This window comes from Pogoniulus pusillus, chromosome 22 (genome assembly GCF_015220805.1).
Source record: "Pogoniulus pusillus isolate bPogPus1 chromosome 22, bPogPus1.pri, whole genome shotgun sequence".
Classification (NCBI taxonomy): domain Eukaryota; kingdom Metazoa; phylum Chordata; class Aves; order Piciformes; family Lybiidae; genus Pogoniulus; species Pogoniulus pusillus.
The window spans coordinates 1066257-1086275 of record NC_087285.1 but is presented as its reverse complement, the minus strand read 5'-3'; the positions used below and the strand labels follow the sequence as shown (position 1 = coordinate 1086275).

Genomic DNA, 20019 nt, shown 5'->3' with positions numbered 1-20019 from the left:
ACTGCAGCGGGGGAGGTGGAGTGGATGAGCTTCAGAGGCCCCTTCCCAGCCAGCCCATTCCCTGCCTCTGGTTCAGCTCTAGCACACATTGGCTGTGGTCCTGGCAGACCAACTGCTGAGCTGGGCTGACTTGAAGTGAATCTCAGACTTGGTCAGTAGGAGGCTTCCTTCCAGAGCAGGGCTGGGGGCTGCAGTGCAGCTTTCTTGGGGGGTTCCCTGAGTTGTGCCATGCCTCAGAGGAGGCTGAGAGTGGGAACCAGCTGCCTGGGGGTGAGTCTGTGAGCAGGTGGCTGGAGCAGAGCTGTGCAGAGTGTGCTTGGGCCTGGTGGGTAAGTAAGGGGAGACCAGAAACTAGGAGGCCATGAAGGTGGTCAGAGGCTGCAGAACCTCCCCTGTGGGCACAGGCTGGCAGAGTTGGGGCTGTGCAGCCTGGAGAAGAGAAGGCTCCAGGGGGTCCCACAAATTGGGCCTTACCCTCCTGGTTTGCTCTTGTCCTAGCTTGGCTTGGGCTTATTGTGCTTCTGCCTCTTGGTGTCCCCTCCTGTCCCTTGTGGGGACAAGGCTGGGAGGGTTGGGACTGTGGCCTGACAGGGAGGGGATTCTGCCCCTCTGCTCTGCTCTGCCCTCACCTGCAGCACTGCCTCCAGCTCTGGGAACACAGCACAAGTACCTGCAGCTGCTGGAGAGGAGCCAGAGGAGGCCACCAAGTTGAGCAGAGGCTGCAGAAGCTCTGCTGGCAGAGTTGGAGCTGTTTAGCCTGGAGAAGAGAAGGCTCCAGGGAGACCTCGGAGCAGCCTTCCAGTGCCTGAAGGGGCTGCAGGAGAGCTGGGGAGGGACTTGGGATAGGGGCTGGGAGTGCCAGGAGGAGGAACAATGGCACTGAGCTGGGAGAGGGAGAGTGGAGAGGAGAAAGGAATTGTTGGCAGTGAGGTCAAGGAGCACAGAATCACAGAATGTGATCTTTGATCTGTGCTTCTGTGCTCCTCAACCTCCCTGGAGGTGCTCCAGGCCAGGCTGGATGAGGCCCTGAGCACCCTGTGCTGGTGGGAAGTGTCCCTGGGCATGGCAGGGGGTTGGCACTGGATGCCCTTTGAGGTCTCCAGCCCAACCCGTGCTGTGCTTTGGAAGATGACTTCTGCCTGAGGCAAGTGATGATGATCAGCTTCTCCTGGAGGCCTGTGCCTTGCCTCTCAGGTGCTGGGCTTGCTCCTGGTGACCTCCCAGAGACATCTGTCCTGGCCCTGGAGCTTATTGCCTCCACCTGCAGCTGCAGGCTTGTGGCTCGCAGAGGAGTCTCCAGCCTTGGGAGGCCTGAGCCTCTTGGCTCTGTTTGATGTTCCAGTAGGGTTTGTTGCTCTCCACACTGCTGGGGCTGGGAGGATCTGTGCAGAGCTGACCTCAGGAGTTGTTGTGTCTGGTGTCTGAGCTGCTTCACAGAACCCAGCCCCACCGTGGGGGTAGCACAAGGAGCTTCTGCCTGCCCTCCTGTGGAGGCTGAGCTGTGTGGAGCTGCTCTCAGTGCCGCAGGAGCACAGCTCAGAAGCCTGCTGAGATGAGGTGGATGATGCAGGGGTTGGGCCAAGCTTGTTGGCCAGCATGGTCCTCTGCTTGGAGCAGGGTGGTGCTGGGGGTGTGGAGTCTTCAGGGCTCTGTACAGGGAGGCCTTGCAGTAGAAGCACTGGGGGGGTGCACTGGGGGACCTCTTGCCCTGGAGTGTGCTGCTGGAGCAGCCTTAAATGCTGAGTGGTGAGAGAAGCACTTCAGTTGGCAAAGCCCTTTCAGCCCAACCATGCCCTCACTCTGCCCAGGCCCTCAGCACCACAGCTCTGCCTCTTGGACACACTGCCAGGTCCATGTCCACAGCAGCCAGGAGCCCACTGAAGAAATTGCTTCTGTTATCTGCACGGGATGATGGCTGCAGAGCTGCTGAGGGGCCTGGGCCAGCAGTGTGAGCAGCAAGGCTGAGAGCCTGCACAAGAGCAGTGCTCAGCAAGAACTGGAGAGTGGGGGGCAAGAGGCTGGGGCCAGACTGTTGTCACTGGTGGCCAGGGACAGGACAAGGGGCAGTGGGCACAAGCTGGCACCCAGAAAGTTGTGTGCTGTGAGGGTGCTGGAGGCCTGCAGCAGGCTGCCCAGAGAGGTTGTGGAGTCTCCTGTGGAGAGCTTCCAACCCCCCCATGGCATTGTGCTGCTGGGCAAAGCTGCTGTGGGTGCCCTGCTGGAGCAGGAGTGGGACTGGATGGTGCCCAGAGATCCCTGCCAAGCCCAGCATGGTTGTGGCAGAGCACTCCTGCCTCTGGGCCCGGGGCTGTGCTCAGGTGCCCCTGTCCAGGAGGTTGCCCTTGTGGGGGTGCCGCAGCGCTGAGGGCAGGCTCTGGCTGCAGCCTGTGGGCTGGAGGAGCAGTGCCAGTCTGGCTGAGCTGTGCAGGGGGCTCAGCTGCCCTGGAAGCTCTAACCCCTTTCTCTCTTCTCTCCCCAGTACTTTTGTCCATCTGTTCTCTGTTGTGTGATCCTAACCCAGATGATCCTCTAGTGCCTGAGATTGCACGGATCTACAAAACAGATAGAGAAAAGTGAGTATGGAAGCAAGGCTGCCCCATGGCCCTGCAGGGCACCAGCAGCCCCCCCGGGGGCACCAGCAGCCTGGCTTTGCCACCTTTCACTTCAGCTCTGGTCTCCAGAGGGAGTTGGTATCCCCCTGGGACCTGTGGTGCCACTCTGGAAACAGCTCTGCCTTGCTGGAGGGGAGGGTTTGAGTGGCAGGAGACTGTGGAGGTCTTGTCCTGCTGTGGTTTGCTCACCACACAGGAAGGGCTTTCAGTGGCTCATTGGAGGCTTGCTTGATTGAGAGGCCATGGAGCTGGAAGCTGCAGGGCTGGAGCAGGCTTGGAGAGTCTTCACTGCTGCTTTGGTGCTTCTGAGCCAGCAGAGGGAGAGCTGGGGCAGGAGGGGGCTTCCCCTGGAGCAGGAGGGGGCACCTCCCAGGGCAGGATGATGCAAGCAAAGGCTGCTCTCTTCAACAGCACAAGGGGAAGAGAGTGATGGAGGGGTCAGGGTGGCAGTGTTCTGAGCTGCCCTGAGGTCAGCAGCAAGAGCAGAAAGGACTCTGGCACTGCTGCCAGCTCTTCTGCCCTCGCTGTGCCTTTCCAGAGCTGAGCTGCTCCGTTTCTGGAGCTCCTTGGTCCTCTCAGAGCAGATAGGAAGGGAAATGATCCCCAAACGTGGCTGCTTGAGGAGCAGCCTTAGAGAAGTTCCTGCATCCTGCTTGCAAGTGCGGCGTGGATGAGAGGCCCCGAGTGATGCCAGGGCCCTGCCCTGCCCACCCCCCTCAACACAGGCACCTGCTGTGCTCAGGAGGGACCTGGCTCAGCTTCTGGAGTTGTCTGAGCAGTGCTGTGAGGGTCAGGGTGGGCAGCCCTTGGAGCCCTAATGGGCTGTTCCACTTCCTCCTCCGTGTGGATTCTCAGCTTCCTCAAGCTGAGGGAACCTTGCCCACAGCCTAAACTCCAGCTCCAGACCTCAGCTGATGCACAGCACTGATGCAGCTGCTGGCTGCAGGTGTCTCCTTTTGGAGAACAGGACCCAGGTTGCCTCCTGTTGGCAGGCAGAAGCTTGCAGCAGCTCTGCTGACCACACGGACTGCAGCTCAGTCCAGCCTGAGCTTCCCCTTAGCAGTGCCTCTGCCTCCAGAGGTTGTTCAGCTGCTGGGGAAGAGGAGAAACCTGTGGCTTCAGAGGTGAAACCAAGGCTGGTGGACAGTGGAGGTGTCCTGAGGGTCACCAGAGCAGCCACAGGCAGCCAGAAGCCAGCCTGGCAGGGCTGGTAGGTGCCAGATGATGGGCTTGGTGGCGTGAGGAGGGCTGGGGGGGGCAGGGGCACACGAGTGCAGCCTTCTCCACAAGGCCACAGCCCAAACCTGCCGTGCTGGTTCCCTGGGGATGCAGAGGTGGGGCAGAGGTGAAGACTTCCAGGAGTCACTTTCCCCTCAGACCTCTGCTGGGCTCTGCTTGGTGGCCCAGGTGCCAGAGGTCCTGTGGAGATGGCCCAGGATGGGTTGGAACCAGGGCTGCACCTGGGGCCTCAGCCCTGCAAACATCCAAGCTCAGCCTTGCTGTGGCTCTCTGCAGCCTGCTCTGGGTGTCCCTGTGACTGCAGGGGGATGGAGGAGATGCCCTTGGAGGGTCCCTTCCAGCCCCATGCAGTCTGAGAGCACTGTGGGGCACTCCCTTACCCTCTTTGGAGGAGGGTTGGGGCTCTCTTCCCTTCTTTAGGGGCTGGGGGGGGGCTCTCCCTTCCTCTCTTTTGCCTCCTGTTTCCATTTGCTTTCAAACTTGCCAGATTGGTGCTGCTGCAGGAGAGCAGCTGAGTTTGTGCCACAGGTAGAGCTTCACAGGTGACACTGGGCTGGAAGTGCCAGGGCAGAGTTTGGGTGCCAGGGCCAAAAGGGAGCTCTGAGTGCTCTGCATCTGCCCAAGAACAGCCTCAGCTGGTGGCAGAAGGCTGCCAGAGAAAGGCTTTGTGCTGCAGAAGGCCAGGCCAGCAGGCAGAGCTGGCAGGGGGCTGCTGGGGGGCTGAGGGGGCCTGAGGTCAGCAGCATCCCAGCTCTGAGGAGTCTCCCTCTGCAGGGCTGCAGCAGGAGCACAGCTCCAGAGCTGCTGTGAGCTGACTCCAGCAGGCACAGAGGGCATGGGGCTGGGAGGGACCCTCCGAGGGCATCTTGGCCCAGCCCCTGCAATGCCAGGGACAGCTCCACCCGCAGCAGGCTGCCCAGGGGCACAGCAAGGCTTGGCCTTGAGCACACATCCCATTCTGTGCTGCTGAGCTCCACCACCTCCCTGGGCAGCCTGTGCCAGTCTCTCCCCCCCTCACTGTGCCCAGCTTCCTCCTTGTGTCCATCCTAACTCTGCCCTGCTCCACTTGCAAACCACTGCCCTCGGCCTGGCCCCACAGGCCCTTCTGAACACTGCCCCCCAGCTCTCCTGCAGCCCCTCCAGGGGCTGGAATGCAGCTCTGAGGTCTCCCTGGAGCCCTCTCCTCTCCAGGCTGCACAGCCCCAACTCTCCCAGCCTGTCCCCACACCTACAATTCTCTGCTCCACAACCTCCGTGGAGGTTGCAGACCACACCAAAAGCCACCCAGGGAGGAGCTCTGCTGCAGCTCTTGCAGCTGGTGGCTGCAGCTGTGCTGCACTTTGTGCTGACTGCCAGCTGCAGACTGAGCCCAGGCAGGGACCTGCAGCACAGGCAGGCTTAGGCTGGCAAAGGGAGAGTGCTGTGGAAGAGGAAATCCATTTCAATTGGCACTTGAAAAGAGAAGAAATTAGAAAAGAATGAAGGATTGTTCCAAACAAAACCCCCTGGGGTGGTTCTGAAGTGGGGACACTCTTCTCAGTTTGCCTTCAGGATCTAAATGGCAAAATGCAAATTGACTTTTAAAATTAAGAGTGTTAACATTTACCCCCCCCAAAATAAAAGGGAAATTAATTCCAAAGGAGTACAGAAGTGCAAATAAATCTACAGTTAGCTACCAAATAAAGCTGCAAAGGGAATTGGTTTAAGTTTCATTTCAATGCTGGATGTACAAATAAATGTTAAGTGAGTTTTGCATTTGTATAAGTTTACAAACAGTAAGATTTGAATTAGAAGCACAGATAAAAGTGGAGTGGTCAATGTGCAAAGAGAGAAATGAAATGAAAGCTGTGAATGTGCAAGTAGGAGAATAAAAATGATCAGTGCAAACAGGGAAAGAATTAAACATTATCATAGAACCAAGCAGGCTGGCAGAGAGCTCCAAGCTCCCCCAGCCTAGCCCCCAGCCCTGCCCAACCAACCAGACCATGGCACTCAGTGCCCCAGCCAGCCTTGGCTTCAACCCCTCCAGCCATGGCCACTCCACCCCCTCCCTGGGCAGCCCATTCCAGTGCCAATCACTCTCTCTGTGTGGAACTTCCTCCTCATACCCAGCCTCAACCTGCCCTGGCACAGCTTGAGGCTGTGTCCCCTTCTTCAGTTGCTGCTTGCCTGGCAGCAGAGCCCAACCCCACCTGGCTACAGCCTCCCTGCAGGCAGCAATGAGCTCTGCCCTCAGCCTCCTCTGCTGCAGGCTGCACACCCCCAGCTCCCTCAGCCTCTCCTCACAGGGCTGTGCTCCAGGCCCCTCCCCAGCCTTGCTGCCCTTCTGCAAACACCTTCCAGCACCTCAGCAGCTCTGGAGTGGAGGAGCCCAGAACTGGACACAGCACTGCAGGGGTGGCCTGAGCAGTGCTGAGCACAGGGGCACAAGAACCTCCCTTGTCCTGCTGCCCACACTGCTCCTCAGCCAGCCCAGGATGCCAGTGGCTCTGCTGCCCACCTGGGCACACTGCTGCCTCCTCTGCAGCTCCTCTCTGCCAGCACCCCCAGGGCCCTGTCTGCCTGCCTGCTCTCAGCCACTCTGTCCCCAGCCTGCAGTGCTGCTTGGGGTTGTTGTGGCCAAAGTGCAGGTCCCTGCACATCAATGTGCAAATAGAGGAGATTAATTGAAAATGATAAATGTGCAAATACAGAAATTAAGGTCATGCTAAAGGTGAAAGTGGAGAAGTCAATTTCTCAAAGAGAGAAATTAATGAAAATATTAATGTGCAAAGAGAGAAATTAGAAATAGAAATGTTAATGGAGAAATTAATTTTCAAATAGAAATGATAGTGGAGAAATTCATCTAGAAATAGAAATGATAATGGAGAAATTAATCCAGAAATAGAAGTGTTAATGGGGAAATTTGTCTAGAAATAGAAATGTTGATGGAGAAATTAATGTGGAAATAGAAATGTTGATGGAGAAATTAATGTGGAAATAGAAATGTTAATGGAGGAGAATTTCTTTTAGAAATTGAAAAGTTGGTGGAGGAGAAATTCATTTAGAAATGGAAATGTTAGTGGGGAAATGAATCTAGAAACAGAGATGTTAGTGGGGAAATGAATGTGGAACTAGTAAAGTTAATGGAGGAGAAATTAATCCAGAAACAGAAGTGTTAATGGGGAAAATCATCCAGAAGTGTTAATGGGAAATCAGCCTAGAAATAGAAATGTTAATGGGGCAATTAATCTAGAAATAGAAAATTAATGGAAACATTAATCCAGTAATAGAAATGTTAATGGAGAAATTAATCCAGAAATAGAAATGTTCATGGAGAAATTAATCCAGAAATAGAAATGTTAATGGGGAAATTAATTTAGAAATGGAAATGTTAATGGGGAAATTCATCCAGAAATGGAAATCTTAAATGGGGAAATTCATCCAGAAATGGAAATCTTAAATGGGGAAATTCATCCAGAAATGGAAGTGTTAATGGGGAAATTGATCCAGAAATGGAAGTGTTAATGGGGAAATTGATCCAGAAATGGAAGTGTTAATGGGGAAATTGATCCAGAAATGGAAATGTTAATGGGGAAATTCATCCAGAAATGGAGATGGTAATGGGGAAATTAATCCAGAAATGGAAATGTTAATGGGGAAATTCATCTAGTAATGGAAATGTTAAATGGGGAAATTCATCTAGAAATGGAAATGTTAATGGGGAAATTCATCTAGAAATGGAGATGGTAATGGGGAAATTAATCCAGAAATGGAAATGGTAATGGGGAAATTCATCCAGAAATGGTAATGGGGAAATTCATCCAGAAATGGTAATGGGGAAATTCATCCAGAAATGGAAATCTTTAATGGGGAAATTCATCCAGAAATGGAAATCTTTAATGGGGAAATTCATCCAGAAATGGAAGTCTTTAATGGGGAAATTCATCCAGAAATGGAGGTGGTGATGGAGGAGAAATTAATCTAGAAATGGAAATGTTAGTGGGGAAGTTAATCCAGAGATAGAAATGTTAATGGGGAAATTAATCCAGAGATGGAAATGCATCCAGAAATAGAAATGTTAATGGAGGAGAAATTCATCCAGAAATGGAACTGTTAAATGGGGAAATTCATCCAGAAATAGAAATGTTAATGGGGAAATTAATCCAGAAATGGAACTGTTAAATGGGGAAATTCATCCAGAGATAGAAATGGTAATGGGGAAATTCATCCAGAGATAGAAATGGTAATGGGGAAATTCATCCAGAAATGGAGATGGTAATGGGGAAATTCATCCAGAAATGGAGATGGTAATGGAGGAGAAATTAAGTTAGAAACAAAAAAGTTGATGGAGGAGAAATTAATCTAGAAATGGAAATGTTAGTGGGGAAATTATTTTTCAAATAGAAAAGTTAATGGAGAAATTAGTCTAGAAATAGAAAAGTTAGTGGAGAAATTAATCTGGAAATAGAAATGATAATGGAGGAATTAATCTAGGAATAGAAATATTAAGGGGGGAAATTAGTCTAGAAGTAGAAGTATTAGTGGGGAAATTAATTTTCCAGTAGAAATGTTAGCAGAGGAATTCATCTAGAAGTAGAGATGTGAGTGGAGAAAATGGTCTAGAAATAGAAAAGTTGGTGGAGAAATTAATTTAGAAATAGAAAATTAATGGAGAAATTCATCCAGGGATAGAAATGTTAATAGGGAAAATAAAAATGCTAAATGTGTAAATAAAGAAGTAGTGAAAAGTGAGAGATGTGCAGATAAAATGGGTGTGAAATTGATGTTAATAGAGATGTGCAAATCGAGGTACAATGAGTTTGTAAGGTTAATTTAAAAGGCCCAGCTTAAACTTAAAGAACTTCAACAAACTCTTTTACAAGTTAAAACCCAAAGGTTGAAATGGAAAAGCTTTGAAGGTTTAGAACCCAAAGGTTGAAATGGAAAAGCTTTGAAGGTTTAGAACCCAAAGGTTGAAATGGAAAAGCTTTGAAATGCGAAAGGTTTAGAACCCAAAGGTTGAAATTGGAGAAGCTTTGGAATGCAAAAGGTTTAGAACCCAAAAGTTGAAATGGAAAACTTTGAAGTGCAAAAGGTTTAGAACCCAAAAGTTGTAATTGGATTAGAACCAAAAGTTGAAATTGGAGAATCTTTGGAATTGCAAAAGGTTTAGAACCCAAAAGTTGTAATTGGAGAAGCTTTGGAATGCAAAAGGCTTAGAACCCAAAGGTTGAATTGGAGAAGCTTTGAAGTGCAAAAGGTTTAGAACCCAAAAGTTGTAATTGGAGAAGCTTTGAAATGCAAAACATTTAGAACCCAAAAGTTGTAATTGGAGAAGCTTTGAAGTGCAAAAGGTTTAGAACCCAAAAGTTGTAATTGGAGAAGCTTTGAAGTGCAAAAGATTTAGAACCCAAATGTTGAAATGGAACAATCTTTGAAATGCAAAAGGCTTAGAACCCAAAGGTTGAATTGGAGAAGCTTTGAAGTGCAAAAGGGTTAGAACCCAAAAGTTGTAATTGGAGAAGCTTTGGAATGCAAAAGGGTTAGAACCCAAAAGTTGTAATTGGAGAAGCTTTGAAGTGCAAAAGGGTTAGAACCCAAAAGTTGTAATTGGAGAAGCTTTGAAGTGCAAAAGATTTAGAACCCAAAAGTTGTAATTGGAGAAGCTTTGGAATGCAAAAGGGTTAGAACCCAAAAGTTGTAATTGGAGAAGCTTTGAAGTGCAAAAGATTTAGAACCCAAAAGTTGTAATTGGAGAAGCTTTGAAGTACAAAAGGGTTAGAACCCAAAAGTTGTAATTGGAGAAGCTTTGAAGTGCAAAAGATTTAGAACCCAAAAGTTGAAATGGAAAACTTTGAAGTGCAAAAGGTTTAGAACCCAAAAGTTGAATTTGGAGAAGCTTTGAAGTGCAAAAGGTTTAGAACCCAAAAGTTGAAATTGGAGAAGCTTTGAAATGCAAAAGATTTAGAACCCAAAAGTTGTAATTGGAGAAGCTTTGAAATGCAAAAGGTTTAGAACCCAAAAGTTGTAATTGGAGAAGCTTTGAAGTACAAAAGGGTTAGAACCCAAAAGTTGAAATTGGAGAAGCTTTGAAATGCAAAAGGTTTAGAACCCAAAAGTTGAAATGGAAAACTTTGAAGTGCAAAAGGTTTAGAACCCAAAGGTTGAATTTGGAGAAGCTTTGAAGTGCAAAAGGATTAGAACCCAAAAGCTGAATTTGGAGAAGCTTTGAAGTGCAAAAGGTTTGGAACCCAAATGTTGAATTGGAGAAGCTTTGAAATGCAAAACATTTAGAACCCAAAAGTTGGAGAAGCTTCGAAGTGCAAAAGGTTTAGAACCCTAATTTGAAATGGAAAATAGTTTTAGAGTTCAAACAAAAGATGTCCAAAATCAGGATTAAAGCTCCTGTTAAAGCTTTTAAAAACATTAAAAAGAGTTTAAAAATCATTTCCCATCGTCACAATTATTTTAATTTCTGCATTTCCTACACTCATGATTTAAATTAGTTTAAAGTGAAAATAATAATAAAAGCTTGGAACCTGAAGAGTTCTCAGAGACACAAAACTTTAATCAGAAGCTGGGGGAGGTTGAGGCTGGCTGTGAGGAGGGAGTTGTTGGCTGTGAGGAGGAAGTGCTTTCATTGCTCAGAAGCAGGTACCCAAGGTAGCAAAAAGCACCCTTACTTTTTTGGTACAGCAGGAAACTTTGCTCCCCTTTGAGTTTACATCTTCTACCACTACACCTTCAGTGCTTTCAGGGAGACAGTAGAGTGTGTAGAGCTTGCCTGTGTTTGAATAAAATAGACCTCAAGCCTCCTGGCTCTTGATTTGCATATGCATGAGGAGCAAAGGCTTGGCAGATGGTCAAGACCTAGTGAACGGAGCAGACCCTAACTTAATTTTGTAGGGGGAAATGCACTCAAAATGCACCCTGAAATGCAGTCAGGAGGCAACACACACAGTGCCCTCAACCCCTCCAATTCCAACCCTGGCAAAAAGGGCTTCTCAGTGTACTAGGAGACCCAGTAGGCAGAAGAGCTCTGAAGCCTCTCTTTGAAACCTGTGAGAGATGGTCCACGGTCCAGACGTGTAAGGTGGGAGATGATGCTCTGGTTCCCCATTCTGCTGCACCAAATGTCTGGTGAGGCCAGATCAAGTCATGCAGGGTTCTGTTCTTTTCTCCATCTGAATGAGTGGCCCAAGAGCCCATCCCTTTGCAGGCAAGAACCATGCTGACAAAGACATTAAAGATTGTCCAGTGTTCAGAGGCAGTAGCGTGGAGGACACCTAGGACAGTGTCCACTCAGGTTGGAAGAAGGTATTTCTGCACTGTCTTTTTGGGATGCTCATCCCTGGAAGTGTCCAAGGCCAGGTTGGGTGGGGTTCTGAGTGAGATGTCCCTGCTCATAGTAGGGAGGCTGGACTAGATGATCTGTTGGCAGAGAGAGTGATTGGCACTGGAATGGGCTGCCCAGGGTGGTGGTGGAGTGGCTGTGGCTGGAGGGGTTGGAGCCAAGGCTGGCTGGGCACTGAGTGCCATGGGCTGGTTGGTTGGGCAGGGCTGGGGGCTAGGTTGGGCTGGGGGAGCTTGGAGCTCTCTGCCAGCCTGCTGGGGTCTGTGATTTGAAGCCTGAAATGAGAACAATTAAAAAACTCTTCAAGACTTTGAAGAAAGAATTTTAAGTTGCAAAAAGTTTGATTGATGTTAATGCAAAAAGGATTTTAATAACTTCAAAATAAAAATGGTTTTAAACTAAATTATTGTAAAAATGAAAAGGATTTTAAAGCAAAAACGTCTAAAAGCTGAAATGATTTAAAAATATATTCTAAAATAAAGGCAGTTTAAAAATAGAAACTGATTCAAATTAAAATATTGTAAAATAAAAAGTATAAAAGATTAAACCCCAAAAATGATTAAATAATATTTTAAACTCTTGAAAAAACTATTTAAAAAAACCACCAAAATTAAAACAAAAAAAGGAAAAGGATTTTTTAAACTATATTAAAGATAAAAACAATTAACTAAAAGAAGAAAAATAATTAAAACTATTTAAAAAGATTTAAAATAAACCAAAATAAAAACAACAAAAAATTTGGAAAAAAAAATTTAAAATATTTTTTAAAAAATTAAAAAAAAAAAAAAACACAAAATAAAAACTAAAAAAAATTTGGAAAAATATTAAACTATCAAGAACCCAAAATAAAAACTACAAAACAATTGGGAAAATATTAAACTATTAAGAACCCAAAATAAAAACTACCAAAAAAAAAATTGGAAAAAATGTTGTAAAATGATTTAAAAACAAATTTGAAACCGAAATAAAAACTTTTTTAAATTGAAAAATTATTAAAATATTAAAAAAATTAAAACCTTAAAAAAAAAGAAAAATATTAGAAAAGTATTGAAAATATAAAATAAAAAAACTAAAAAAGTAAAATGATTGAAAAATATTTTCAAAGTGCTTAAAAAATGTTAAAATAAAAACTTTAAAAGAAGGAACTGAAAAAATATTTTAAACTATTTTAAAAAATAAGATAAAAAAAACTTTACAAAAAAATTGAAAAATATTTTAAAACTAATAAATGTTAAAAACCAAAATAAAAACTTTTTTAAAAAAGTAACTGAAAAAATATTTTAAACTATTTAAAAAATAAAATAAAAACCCTAAAAAAATAAAAATGATTGAAAAATATTTTTAATTACTTAATAATTGTTAAAAACCAAAATAAAAACTTTAAAAAAAAGAACTGAAAAATCATTTTAAACTATTTTAAAAAAATAAGATAAAAAACCTAAAAAAATTAAAATGATTGAAAATTATTTTAAATTTATTTAATAAATTTTAAAAACCAAAATGAAAACTTTAAAAAGAAAGGAACTGAAAAAATAGTTTAAACTATTGGAAAAAATAAAATTAAAAAAATGAAAATGATTGAAAAATATTTTTAAAATGTTTAATAAATGTTAAAAAACAAAATAAAAACTTTTAAGGAAAAAAAAGAACTGAAAAAATATTTTAATCTATTGAAAAAATAAAAAAACGAAAGAAATAAAAGTGAAAAATATTTTTAAACTATTTCATAAATGTCAAAAACCAAAATAAAAACTTTTTAAAAAAGGAACTGAAAAAATATTTTTAACTGTTTAAAAAAATAAGATAAAAAACCTAAAAAAAAAAAGATTGAAAAATATTTTAAAACTCTTTAATAAATGTTAAAAACAAAAAAGAAACTTAAAAAAAAGGAACTTAAAAATATTTAAAACTATTGAAAAAAAAACCCTAAATAAATGAAAATGATTGAAAAATATTTTAAAACTGTTTAAAAAATGTTAAAAACCAAAATAAAAACTTTTGAAAAAAGGAACTGAAAAATATTTTAAACTCTTTACAAATATAAAATAAAAAAACTAAAGAAATAAAAATGATTGAAAAATATTTTTAAACTATTTAATGAATGTAAAAAACCAAAAGAAAAACTTTTACAAAAAGGAACTGATAAAATATTTTAAAATATTTTTAAAAATAAAATAAAAGAGACTAAGAAAATAAAAATGATTGAAAAAATATTTTTAAACTATTTAATAAATGTAAAAAAAAACTTTAAAAAAAGGAACTGAAAAAATATTTTAAACTATTTTAAAAAATAAGATTAAAAAAAACTTAAAAAAAAGATTGAAAAATATTTTAAAACTATTTAATAAATGTTAAAAACCAAAATAAAAACTTTATAAAAAAAAGGAACTGAAAAAATATTTTAAATTATTTTAAAAAAATGAAATAAAAAAACCTAAAAAATGAAAATGATTGAAAAATAGTTTTAAACTGTGTAAAAAATGTTAAAAACCAAAATAAAAACTTTATAAAAAAAGGCACTGAAAAAAATATTTTAAATTATTTTAAAAAATGAAATAAAAAACCTTAAAAAAATGAAAATGATTGAAAAATATTTTTAAACTGTGTAAAAAATGTTAAAAACCAAAATAAAAACTTTTTAAAAAAGGAACTGAAAAAATATTTTTAAATATTTAAAAATATAAAATAAAAGAGACTAAGAAAATAAAAATTATTGAAAAAATATTTTTAAACTATTTAATAAATGTAAAAAAAAAACTTTAAAAAAAGGAACTGAAAAAATATTTTAAACTATTTTAAAAAATAAGATTAAAAAAACCTAAAAAAAAAAGATTGAAAAATATTTTACAACTATTTAATAAATGTTAAAAACCAAAATAAAAACTTTTAAAAAAAAAGGAACTGAAAAAATATTTCAAACTATTGAAAAAAATAAAAAAATTAAAATGATTGAAAATATTTTAAAACTATTTAATAAATGTTAAAAACCAAAATAAAAGCTTTCTAAAAAAAAGGAACTGAAAAAATATTTTAAATTATTTTTAAAAATTAAATAAAAAACCTTAAAAAAATGAAAATGATTGGAAAATAGTTTTAAACTGTGTAAAAAATGTTAAAAACCAAAATAAAAACTTTTTAAAAAAGGAACTGATAAAATATTTTTAAATATTTAAAAATATAAAATAAAAGAGACTAAGAAAATAAAAATTATTGAAAAATATTTTAAAACTATTTGGTAAATGTAAAAAAAAAAAAACTTTAAAAAAAGGAACTGAAAAAATATTTTAAACTATTTTAAAAAATAAGATTAAAAAAAACTAAAAAAAAAAAAATTGAAAAATATTTTACAACTATTTAATAAATGTTAAAAAACAAAATAAAAACTTTTTAAAAAAAGGAACTGAAAAAATATTTCAAACTATTGGAAAAAAAAAATAAAAAAAAGAAAATGATTGGAAAATATTTTACAACTATTTAATAAATTTTAAAAACCAAAATAAAAACTTTATTAAAAAAAGGAACTGAAAAAATATTTTAAATTATTTTAAAAAATGAAATAAAAAAACCTAAAAAAATGAAAATGATTGAAAAATAGTTTTAAACTGTGTAAAAAATGTTAAAAACCAAAATAAAAACTTTAAAAAAAAGGAACTGAAAAAATATTTCAAACTATTGAAAAAAATAAAAAAACTTAAAAAAAAAGAAAATGATTGGAAAATATTTTAAAACTATTTAATAAATGTCAAAAAAATCAAAAGAAAAACTTTAAAAAAAAAAGGAAGTGAAAAAATATTTAAAACTATTGAAAAAAATCAAAAAGCAAAATAAAACAAAAAATACAATAAACTGTTAAAAATATTTTTAAAACAAAAAAAAAATATTTAAATTGTTTATAAAGTTTGAAAAACAACTTAAAAAACCAAAATCAAACCAAAGAGAGTTCAAAAACCATTTAAAACCTGTTGAAATATTTTCGAAAGCCTACAGAAAATAAAAATGCTTTAAAACAAATCAGAAATGATGAAAAAATATTGAAACATAGAAAATAAAAACGAAAAGAAAAAGAAACCAAAAGTAATTAAAAAAGAGAATCATAGAATCACAGACCCCAGCAGGCTGGCAGAGAGCTCCAAGCTCCCCCAGCCCAGCCTAGCACCCAGCACTGCCCCACCAACCAGCCCATGGCACTCAGTGCCCCAGCCAGGCTTGGCTGCAACACCTCCAGTGCTGGGCACTCCACCACCTCCCTGGGCAGCCCATTCCAATGCCAATCACTCTCTCTGCCAGCAGCTTCCTCCTCACAGCCAGCCCCAACCTGCCCTGCCACAGCTGCAGCCTGGGGCCCCTTCTGCTGCTGCTGCCTGCCTGGCAGCAGAGCCCAACCCCACCTGGCTACAGCCTCCCTGCAGGCAGCTGCAGGCAGCAATCAGCTCTGCCCTGAGCCTCCTCTGCTGCAGGCTGCACCCCCCCAGCTCCCTCAGCCTCTCCTCACAGGGCTGTGCTCCAGGCCCCTCCCCAGCCTTGCTGCCCTGCTCCAAACCCCTTCCAGCACCCCCCAAAAAAAAACCTGTTAAAAAATGACTTCAAAACGGAAACATTTTAAAAATAAGAAACTCTTTTCAGCTGGGAATGATCAGAGAAGTGATGTTCAGGAATAAAATGGTTTTCCAGCCCCATAGCAGTTGGCAAATCAGAGCAGCTGTAAAACTCAGAATGGTTTTTACAGAGGAATTGGGTTTTTAAGCAGTAAATTCCCAACTCTTTACCCAAAAATGCAGGGAGAGAAGAAAAGCAAAACAGTGTCTGAAAGTGGCAGAGCTGTGGCCCAGAGCCTCTCCCCCGAGCGGTGTCCCTAGGGCCATGGGCACAGCCAAACCCCTCTGCCCTGCCTGCTGCCTCCTGGGGCACCAAACTTCCCCCCTGCTGGGCACCTGCCAGCACTGCCTGCGCCCAGAGTGCCCTGCGCTGGGAGGGACCTCAGAGCTCGGCCAGTGCTGACCTCCTGCCATGGGCAGGGACACCTCCTGCTGGAACAGGTCACTCAAGGCCTCATCCAGCCTGGTCTGGACACCTCCAGGGAGGTTGTGGAGCACAGATCTTTGATCCTGTTCTGTGCTTCTCTGCTCCACAACCTCCCTGGGCAGCCTGTGCCAGTCTCTGCCCACCCTCACTGCCAACAATTCCTTCCTCATCTCCGCTCTCAGTCATCTCTCTCAGCTCAAAGCCACTATCCCTCATCCTGGCACTGCCAGCCCTCGTCACAAGTCCCTCCCCAGCTCTCCTGGAGAGGCACTGGAAGACTGCTCTGAGTTTTCCCTGGAGCCTTCTCCAGGCTGCACAGCCCCAGCTGTGCCAGCCTGTGCCCGCAGCAGAGCTTCTCCAGCCTCTGAGCATCTTGGTGGTCTCCTGTAGACCTCATTCTTCACTCTGCAGCCTGTTTGGCACCACAGCCCTCTCTGCTGCCCTGTCCAGTGCCCTCTCTGCCACTATTCATTCATCTCTCTGCTGCTTTGCTCTGTCCAGTGCCCTCTCTGCCACCATTCACCTCTTTGCTGCTCTGTGCAGTGCCCTCTCTGCCACCATTCACCTCTTTGCTGCTCTGTGCAGTGCCCTCCCTGCCACCATTCACCTCTTTGCTGCTCTGTGCAGTGCCCTCCCTGCCACTATTCATTTGTCTCTCTGCCGCCCTGTGCCGTGCCCTCTCTGCCGCCCTGTGGTGCCACATGCAGTTGGCAGCTGTCACCAGTGGTGTTCCCCAGGGATCAGTGCTGGGCCCAGTCCTGTTCAATGTCTTTGGATGAGGGCATTGAGTCCAGCAGCAGTGAGTTTGCAGACAACACCAAGCTAGGAGCAGTGTGGAGCTGTTGGAAGGCAGCAGAGCCCTGCAGAGGGACCTGGCCAGGCTGCATGGGTGGGCAGAGGCCAAGGGCAGGAGACTGAACAAGGGCAGGGTTCTGCACTTTGGCCACAACAACCCCAAGCAGTGCTATAGGCTGGGGCCAGAGTGGCTGAGAGCAGCCAGGCAGAGAGGGACCTGTGGGTGCTGATAGAGAGGAGCTGAAGATGAGCCAGCAGTGTGCCCAGGTGGTCAATAGAGCCAATGGCATCCTGGCCTGCATCAGGAGCAGTGTGGCCAGCAGGACAAGGGAGGTTATTCTGCTCCTGTGCTCAGCACTGGTCAGGCCACACCTTGAGTGCTGTGTCCAGTTCTGGGCCACTCAATTCAGGAGAGATGTTGAGGTGCTCTACAACTACCTGCAGGGAGGCTGTAGCCAGGTGGGGGTGGCCTCTTCTGCCAGGCAACCAGCAACAGAACAAGGGGACACAGTCTCAAGTTGTGCCAGGGCAGGTCTAAGCTGGATGTTAGGAGGAAGTTGTTGGCAGAGAGAGTGATTGGCACTGGAATGGGCTGCCCAGGGAGGTGGTGGAGGCACCGTCCCTGGAGGTCTTCAAGCACAGACTGGCTGAGGCACTTGGTGCCATGGTCTGGTTGACTGGCTAGGGCTGGGTGCTAGGTTGGACTGGCTGAGCTTGGGGGTCCCTTCCAACCTGCTTGATTCTATGATTCTGTGCCGTGCCCTCTGTGCCACCCTGTGCCCTGCCCTCTGTGCTGCCCTGCCCGTGCCCCTCGGTGCTGCTGTTGAGTAACCTTCCTGCCACTCTCTTGTCTCCGTGCAGGTACAACAGAATAGCTCGGGAATGGACTCAGAAGTACGCCATGTAACAGCAGCAATTATGGGATGCCCTCTACAGATACAGATAGGGGAACTCTGAGAGAGAGAGAGAGAGAAAGAGAGAGAGAGAAAGTCCTTTTGATTTCCATTTGACTGCTTTCTATGAGCCCACGCCTCCTCCTCCTCCTCCCCCGTGCACATGTTTACCTGACCCAGCAGTGCTGCGTGTTGTACATACTCGGAACAACGACCCCCAAACCTCCTCTGCCCTCCCCCACCAACACTGACTCCTAGCAGAGAACTTTTTTTCCGTTGTGTGTGTCCAAAGCTGCTGCTTCTCCGCTCGTAACCTTGTGAGCCTAAAAGCATTCCTGCCGCGAAGCCAGACTGTAGGGGTGCCAGGCAAAAGGGTGGCTGGGGGGGGAGCGGTGCTGGGGGCGGGGGGGGGTAGGTCTGGGGAGCCACCCTCTGGTTGTGCAGGGTTTGGAAGTGGAATCCTTTTAAACTCATAACAGTTATGAGAGGGCAAAGGTGAAGAGCTGGCAGCTGTTCCTGTGCTGACTCCCGAAGGACCTACACCTTAGGCTGAAATGTGCTGAGCGAGCAGAGACAAACTTGTGCCCAGCTCCCGCGGCGAGGGCAGGAGGAGGTGGGAGTGGTAAAGCCAGCCCCGGTCTGCAGAGGGTGTTGGAGCTCTTGGTGCGTCCAGGTGCCGCTGAGATGGTTCTGTTCCGCCTCTCTCCCCTCCCCTCCCTCCTCCTCTGGTCTGTAGGTGGTTCCTCACTCAGTACCTAGCTCGTAGCTCTTCTTCCTCTCTTGGGTTGTTTTTCCTTGAGGGCTCGGGGTTGGGTCTTGGTTTTTTAACTGCATTAGGTCCGGATGTGAGGGTTTAAAAACCAAACAAACCCAAACCAAGCCCCTCCCGCCCCCCCTCCCAGCCGAACCCCCCCGTTTGACAGCAGCCTCTGTGTATAGTGAGGAGCCAAGCGCTCCCCGGGAGCTTGTACCGGTGGCCAATGATTAATCTGTGTAATAAACTGATTTCCTCCGAGTCATTCCATCCAGCTTGGTCTCAGTGGGCTTTTAATGGTGAGGAGCAGCTCGGCACAGCCTCGGGGCTGGCGGTGGATCCCCTCTGGAAGCCTTTGGAAGCCCTGCAGCCGCGGACGGGACAGAGGCGCAGCCGAGAGCGCTCAGCGGAGCCGGGGGGCGCCAGGAGCCTCCTCCTCGACTGTTCAACCGCGGCGGCAGCTTTGCTCAGTGACTGCTTGGCAGAGCCCAGAGGTGTTGCTCCCGAGCCTGCCCGGGACCTAGCAGGCTGCCTGTGCCCTGGAGGTAAGTGGAGACCTCCTGCGAAGCGCGATCATGGATGGCAAAAGGGTCCCCAGGCGACCGCAGCGGCACAAACCTTCATCAGATGTAGCTTCTGACGGCATTTACTTTGCACTAAACATCTGCAGATGTTCCTCCAGGTTGGGAATTGTTCTCCTTTGTGTCTGGAGTTTGTTTGAGGTTTTTTTTTGGGGGGGGCTTCTTGGAGTTTTTCTTTTCCCTCCTCTCTCTTTCTTTGATGTCTTTTGGAACAAAGTCGTGGCTGGCCCCTGGGTGGCAGCTGTTAGTCGGAGCCTTTCCTTTGTAACCTCCCTCCCCTCTCCCCTCCCTCCGTGTAACTGCCAGCATTGTCGGTGTGACTGTAGGTGAGTCTGCAAAGTATCTCCTCCCCGTAGAGTTGTATCAAAGCCATCGATGGAGGGGCAGAGGCTGTGGCCCCCTCAGCTCCCTCCGGCCACGGGGCCCTGGCGCCCATCCCATCTTCAGATGCATCTTGACACTCTTGCACAAATGAGGAATAAATGTCCACTGCTTTTGGTCTAAAGCTGTCCCTCTTGTCTGGTCTGTGTCCTGCTGCTGCCTGCGCCAGGGGAGAGGAGCAGGGAGAGGGCTTTGGCTTGGAAAGGGCCTCTAAGGTCATCCAGACCAACCCCAGCCCAGCCCCAGCGTGGGCACCAAACCCCAGGTGCCATGGCCACACGGTTCTGGAACACCTCCAGCCGTGGGGGCTCCACCAGCTCCCTGGGCAGCCTGTGCCAACCCCTGACCACTCTGGCACCAAAGGCATTTTGCCTCCAACCTAACCCTCCCCTGGCACAATTTCAGG

At 45.0% G+C, this 20019-nt stretch overlaps 1 protein-coding gene across 1 annotated transcript in view; it reads left to right on the top strand.

Annotated features, from left to right (window-relative positions):
• UBE2D2 (ubiquitin conjugating enzyme E2 D2) overlaps positions 1-19737 on the top strand; it is a 44412-nt gene extending 24675 nt beyond the window's left edge. Inside the window, exons 6-7 of the mRNA XM_064161371.1 lie at positions 2480-2573; positions 17866-19737. Coding sequence (XP_064017441.1) covers positions 2480-2573; positions 17866-17911 — 140 coding nt within the window. The 3' untranslated portion in view covers positions 17912-19737. The remainder of the gene's footprint in view (positions 1-2479; positions 2574-17865) is intronic.
• Positions 19738-20019: the final 282 nt, after the last annotated feature.